Source organism: Priapulus caudatus, unplaced genomic scaffold (assembly GCF_000485595.1).
Source record: "Priapulus caudatus unplaced genomic scaffold, Priapulus_caudatus-5.0.1 Scaffold614, whole genome shotgun sequence".
Taxonomy (NCBI): domain Eukaryota; kingdom Metazoa; phylum Priapulida; class Priapulimorpha; order Priapulimorphida; family Priapulidae; genus Priapulus; species Priapulus caudatus.
The window spans coordinates 91,657-98,481 of NW_014577675.1; the positions used below are offsets into that span (position 1 = coordinate 91,657).

Here is a 6,825-nt window from a genome sequence, read left to right on the forward strand (position 1 = left end):
GAAAATAACAACACGCGAATAATTCATACCGAATAATACCGAATAATTCATAATTCACCGACCGCGAATTCGCGAAAATATTGCGTATACATGCAGTATATATGACTGTCTATGAATGTGTACTAGGGGTATTATACCGTATCACCTGAACATTCTAGATCATATCTCGTCACGACCTGTGCGACGACTCAGCCGACAACACTCCCACGGAGAATGGTGGGATGACAGAAGCCATGAAGCCAACACCGGAGGGGACAGCACACGGCAGTGGCGAGGCAAAGCTGCTGCTGCTGCCATCTGCTGGCAACGTAGGGAAGCCGACGCCCGTCACGCGCGAGGCTGCCGAGAAGAAGAGGCTGAAAAAGGGCACCGTACTCGATTTCTTTACATCGGTAATTATCGTTTAATTACATACTATTATTAATGCAATTAACGATGAACATTCCAATTAATGCATTATTAAATAATCGGGAGATAACGTCCTCGCAACGTAAAAAAATGCGTGGCTTGTGTTTGTTTAATTAACGTATCAATTTTGCGTAATATTTTAAATATCTTATTTCTTAGCTTGAAGTTATCTGTCAGTGTATTTTCAATCCCATATAACCTTGGTAAGTACCAATGAGGCAGCCTGTGCTTGCGTTACCAGGTTGCAAAGTGCATCGGGCAGGAAAACTTCAGCAAGTTTAAAATAGCATTGCATCAGTACACTCTCATCAAAGATCTGCAGGTGTTCCTCGACACTCTTTTCGGACTTTTTCCTCCAGATCACCTCGAGTTGTACGTAGGTAGGTTCGTCAGAAATCTGGCAAGCATTCCCGAAAAATGTTACCTCTTTCTTCATATGTTACATAATTTTACTTCCATCTTGAATCTTGAATCTAGATCGTTTAGCTGTGCTGCAGATACATACATGTGCTGCAGTTTACTTCAATTGTGCTGCACTTTTAGTTTCTTAATCAGTGGTTTTTATGCTACAGGTGTCTGCAATTTTCTTGAGGCCGACCGAAGAGAGACGATGGCAGAAATGTTGTATGATCAGGTCTATTGCCACCGCATTCACAAGCTGACACCAGATGGCATCGGTGAGCGTGTGATCCACCTTCATGTAGCAGGATTTCCTTGATTTCCAAGATTGGGCTCAACTCTTATACAAATCTGAGGGGTAGATAATCTGCAACACTTGTATACTTTGTATAAATTTTACTTCGTATGCTTGTATAGTTGCACTCTTTGTAGTACTTGACTACTTGTGTGTGGCTGCGTTGCATGCATGCATGCAGTGCGAGCATGCGTGCGAGCGTGCGTGCGAGCGAGCGTGCGTTCGAGCGTGCGTGCGTGCGAGCGAGCGTGCGTTCGAGCGTGCGTGCGTGCGTGCGTGCGTGCGTGCAAACGAGCGCGCGTGATCGATATACGACACTCGTCAGTACGCTTTCATCGTACACGCTCCACCGTCTGTAGTTGCCGCCGCCGCCGCCGACGACGACGACGACGCGTCCACCCTTCACCGCTGGATCCTCCACGTCGTGAGGCAAGCACGCGCGACGCAACTGCCGCCGCCGCCGGGAGGGCTCGACTACCGGCTATGCGCGAGGGAGGTATTCGTGAAGTTCCTGCTACGGAAGCTGACCGGGGCTGAGGAGGAGGAGGCAGGCAGACAGGTACGTGTGCACGCGTCGCTTGAGATCGAGTCAGAGTGTCGCGTGTGCGTGCGTTTGAGGCGTGGCGTGGCATCGCCTCGTGAGATTTCGTTCCGTGAACGTCGCAGTGTGAATGGACTTGCTGCTGTAGGGGGGGGGGATAGTGACGTATTTTAAAAGGTTTCGGGTTTCGTTATCGGTCATTCAGGGTGAATGCGTGCGTCCGTGCATGCGTGCGCGTGTATGTGTGTGTGCGTTCGTACGTGCGTGCGTGCGTGCGTGCGAGCGCGTGTGCGTGCATGCCTGTGTTCCTGCGTGCGAGCGTGCGTGCCTGCGTGCGTGCGCGTGCGTTCGTACGTGCGTGGCTGAGTATGTGCGTGGCTACCTGTCTCCCGCGGTGCTTCACTGACGCTAATTACTTCACAGAAACAGGAAGCCAGCACACCTGCAATCAGTGACACACCTGCAATCAGTGACACACCTGCAATCAGCGACACACCTGCAATCAGCGATAACCAAGCCTCCGGTCACGCGACCGCCCCCTCCGCCGCAATCATGACGCAAACGCCAACGACGTCCGAAGACGCCACCGGCGGCGCCACCGGGCGAAACGACGACGGCGCCGCGATTTCCGAGGTGCGGTCGGACGCCGACGGACAAGTGAGCAGTCAACAGCTGGATGCGTCGGCGGATGTCCTGAGCGGGTCGGCGGATGTATGTGGCGCGCCTTGCAGATTGTGCGGGGCGACGGGAGAGGACGTGCAGTGTCCGGTGGTAGCAAAGCCCTGCGGTCACGTAGCCTGCAAGGCTTGCTGGCGGAAATACCTCTACGTAAGTCGACGCTACTACCGCCGCACGCGCGCGAATCAAATACACAAACGATTACAGGAGTACGTGATGTCAGAGGTGTGTTAGGTGTCTTGTTCTCGCTACGATTAGAGGATGTGAAGTAAGGCTGCGATACTACCGCACGCGATTCAAATTCACAAACGAGTGCGAGAGAGTTTGAGAGTTTGAGGATTTGTTCAATATGTTTGAAAGTGTTTGATATCCTGTTCTAGCAGCGATTAGAGGATTAGAGTAAATTTAGATAATGTAGTAATAGTAGTAAAAGTAATAGTAATAGTGATAGTAACAGGAGTCTATCAATATTTAATAGTAATAGTAATAATAGTAATAGTAATAGTAATAGTAATAGTAGTAGTAATAGTAGTAAAAGTAAATGATTTAAGTGCTAACGAGTAAACGTCGTTTTATTTTTGTTTCTTCGCAGAAGTCCCGTAAATGCCCTGCGTGTAAGGCGCAGCTCGGGAAAAAGTCTTTCAAGAAACTCTACTGAGCTTTCGTGACCGTCCACAGATTTCCTGCGATGTCCGTATAATGTACATACCTTTTTTTTAACTTGCTCTGCAACACGCTCGAGGGCTCGGCTCAACCGTTGGTTGTTACTACAAATTGTGTATATTTCGATTTTCTTGCACAGTTTTCGTGCAGGCAGAGCTAGTTTCTTGTAAATCGAGAATGCGTGAGCATACAATTTACTCCGAGCGCGAAAAAATTATATCGCAATGATATATCGACTTATATTCGTGAATACGTGTGATTAGGTATAATATATTTGTGATACAACTCTACTTCGGTTTTGTAATTTTGTCGCGTTTTAAACGCGTCCATTATATCAGTCTTGACTTGTATTGAGTTTCTTCTGCTCGAAGGCTGGCTTGACATTTCAAGATTTATTAGCACAGCATATATTCTTTGCATACACGAAGACTATAAATTCATACGAAAAACCGATCACACCATCCGAGTTTTAGTGGAGGTGTGACTCCGATGTTAGGAACTGACTTTTTTTCTTAGAAAGACGTCCTCGCGCCACGTTTTCGTGACACATTAATTGCTGTTTTATTTCATACACTTCTTATGTTTGTCAGGCATTTGTCTTCACGCTTAATCTCATGTTTAGTGTCTGTTTGGGCAATCTATTCACTTGTGATTATAATTACAGTTAGGTTACTAAGAGGGTGTTGAAACACAAAGAGTGTAATAATTAAACTATACACCGACTCATGGAACAATCAAGGATCGTAGAAGAATGCACTTTGTGAACTAGGTGCGCATAATCGCTATCCTTGGGATCATTTTCGCTAGAAGATTAATTGCGGAATCCCATTTCCTATTGTGCGTGCACTATTTCACCAACGACTATGCGTGTGTGTGTGTGCGTGCGTGTGTGTGTGTGTGGGTGCCTGCGTGCGTGTGTGTGTGCGCGCGCGTGTGCGTGCGTGTGTGTGTGTGTGTGTGTTTGCGGGTATGAGTGTGTGTGCGTGTGCGTGCGTGCGTACATGCGTGTGTGTATGCGTGCGTCCGTTCGTGCATGCGTGTGTGTGTGTGTGCGGGTGGTCATCATCTCGTTTCTCTGGTGATTGGCAGGCCCGTCACCATGGCAACGGGCCGCAGCTCGTCCGAGACCTGGGAAATTGGATTTGTGCAGCAGCGGGAGCAGCGGCCTCGCTCGTTCGATTCGGCGTAAACACGTACGTACGGACGCAGCAGTTGATAGCAGGGTTGGCGACGCGACAGGACGGGAAAATCGTCGCTCAGCGATCGCCTAAAATAGCTCACATTCTCTACACCTGACAGTCAGATAGAGAGGAAAATAGAGCGAGAGAGAGAGAGACTGAAGTGTTTATTACGTGACATAGGGAAGGAAAGGCGTTGTATTTCGGTCATTATATATATACGTGTATACGGTAGCTCGAGGCACCAGCCGTTACCCGGTCGTTGTCGTGACTAGAGCTTCGCTCGGCGTAGAGAATTGTCGCAGCTGCTAGCGTGTGTGTGTGTCTAGGGTGGACTTTGCTATGTCCATCTCGCCAAAACTCGTTTGACACGCCCGCTCACGGAAGCTGCTGCATTTTCTACATCTACACTCGTATATATACATAAGATCAGTCCTGATAAGATATATGTAACCAGAGGACGGCCAGAGTGCGGCCATACTTGAAGGAAGCCAGAGAACAGACGAAGACCGGGAGGGTCTGCATAAACCGTGAGGTGTTTTTTTTACATATATCGTGCGGTTTTTGGAACATTGCGCGTGGATCGTACGGTCTTCCTTTATAAGTCGTACGATCTTTGCGTCAAGCCGACCATCTTTGACGGGAGAGAGAGAAAGACAGAAAGGAAGCGAGAGAGACAGAGCGGAAGAGAGGAACCCGTTCGCTGGTAAAGCTTTGCTGGAGGGCATCAGGAGTAGGAGAGGGGGAGGCCCGGACGCAGTGGAGGGGAGAGGAGCAGCATCACACCGACGGGCGGCGATGGATAGAGAGAGCGACGCAGCCGGCATACGAAAGGCGATACATCATCACCAGGCTGAGCCGCCCTACCTAGAACTGAAGTATATTCTCTACTTGCTGTCGCAGCATCGACAGTTAAAGCTGGGACTCGAGCGAAAATTATCGCCATTTTACATGAGCGAGATCGTTCCTTGAACGTTCATGCACACATCGTATATATACTCTATACATCGTACATAGATACATATAGCGAGCGGACGTACCCATCTGAGCGTATGCAAGGTTTCCCCTAAGGATGGCAGCAAAGGGTAAGATTGCTAGATATTATAATAAATATATATCATATAATAATATATAATATCAAGAGTACATATAGAGATTATACTATTATGTCTCTATTATGTACTCTTGATAATATCAGAAGTAGATAATAGGGATTCCTATTATCTACTTCTGATAATATGTATATACTGAGATATTGGTGTATGTATACACAGGCTGGTATCGCACTATCGTTACCCTAGTTAAGAGTGTGCTGATTGGAGTATTGTGTGAGATGCCTCGGTTTTTTGTTTATTTTACGGATTCTAAGTCTGGGTTTTCGGCTTGCTTTGGTAGTTCAATCATCAAACTTTATTGAGAAATGGACATGTTTACCGAAAACCGTAAAAATGAGTAACTGTTTTTCCGCCAAGCGAGTTATGTGGTACGTATATATCATCAGAACCCTCAATTAATTGTGTTTCTGTCAGCGTATACCTTGGCGTACGTGGTACTCTCGCCCGTAGCGGTTTCATGGCCCTCCGACAATAGGCGTTTGACTTGTCGAGGTTTCATTTTCCTCGCGCGTGATGCATTTGGGTCGTTGGAAATGTGTAACGAAGTTGTTTACGAAGACGGTATAGGTACGCGTAGCGCGTTCTATGCGCGTTCTATGAACGCGTTTCTTGAACGCGTCTGTCACTGTATATGACGTGCGTGCTTCTGATGTAATCTGCGATGCATCCATGGTAGCAAATCGCATTTTTCATGCGTCGCCGATGCACGCGATGACAGTGGCGGGAGTTGTACTGTGTGCGTGATCATTTCGCCAACACCGCTCACGGCACCGTGCACCGAAATAGTCCATATAATGACAACTGATTCGATTCTAAGCGCATGTGGGAAATTCGCGAACTGGAAATTGGCCCGCGCGCGCGTTCGTATATCTTCCCAAAGAGGTTAGTGGCATCTAATCGCTTCGTCGGCCACCAAACAACACGAACACACATCAGAAACCGGTAGTCTCGTCCTTGTGTTAGATGGGTACTGCAGATCTTTGCGTTATATAGTTTAACACATATTTCGTCCGTAGATGTGATCGTCTATATATATAGCTTGCACTGCCCGCGAAATGAAATCAGGCGTAACGCCCGCACGTCTGACACTTATAGCGGTGCGGAAGGTTGAGTTGTCATTCATACATGATTCGTCTGCGTGGATACATGTATACACAAACACATCATTGTTGTTGTTTTCGAACGCGGGTAAACTTGTCCCGATTTATTTGTCAGCGCTCAGAGGAGACCTTACTAAATCTTTACGAAGAGAAATTCGTGATAGTGTAATATAATATATACTACTATAGCATTCGTGGACGCTCAAGCTTGTCGTTTTGAATGTATCGTTTGCTGTCGGATTTCGATGATTTTGGAGATACCGACTATCGTCACATATTTGAAATTGAGAAGAAGAGGAAGATATGGACGGGAGTAGTGAGGATAGTACCGACAGCTCTGGCGAGTCGGCCAGGCGAAAGCTGACAGGTAAACGAACGATTAACAATTAACATATGGTGTCATGTAGCAGCAGCTGCGGTGACACACCATCTCTCTCTCTCTCTCTCT

General features: G+C 47.3%; 2 protein-coding genes across 4 annotated transcripts in view; both read left to right on the forward strand.

The window, feature by feature from the left end:
* Positions 1-3,274, forward strand: part of LOC106812163 — a 16,301-nt gene extending 13,027 nt beyond the window's left edge. Inside the window, exons 5-10 of one of the 2 annotated variants that reach the window (XM_014815966.1) lie at positions 159-392; positions 650-788; positions 981-1,085; positions 1,462-1,661; positions 2,067-2,471; positions 2,914-3,274. In XM_014815966.1, the coding sequence (XP_014671452.1) occupies positions 159-392; positions 650-788; positions 981-1,085; positions 1,462-1,661; positions 2,067-2,471; positions 2,914-2,979 (1,149 nt within the window). In that variant the 3' untranslated portion in view covers positions 2,980-3,274. The remainder of the gene's footprint in view (positions 1-158; positions 393-649; positions 789-980; positions 1,086-1,461; positions 1,662-2,066; positions 2,472-2,913) is intronic. The other variant, XM_014815967.1, reaches the window with a different exon arrangement.
* Positions 3,275-4,966: 1,692 nt separating this feature from the next.
* Positions 4,967-6,825, forward strand: part of LOC106812164 (eukaryotic elongation factor 2 kinase-like) — a 45,733-nt gene continuing 43,874 nt past the window's right edge. The window contains exon 1 of one of the 2 annotated variants that reach the window (XM_014815970.1): positions 4,967-5,247. The gene's annotated coding sequence lies outside the window, so the exon portion shown is untranslated. Of the gene's footprint in view, positions 5,248-6,389; positions 6,745-6,825 lie in introns of those variants that run through there. The other variant, XM_014815968.1, reaches the window with a different exon arrangement.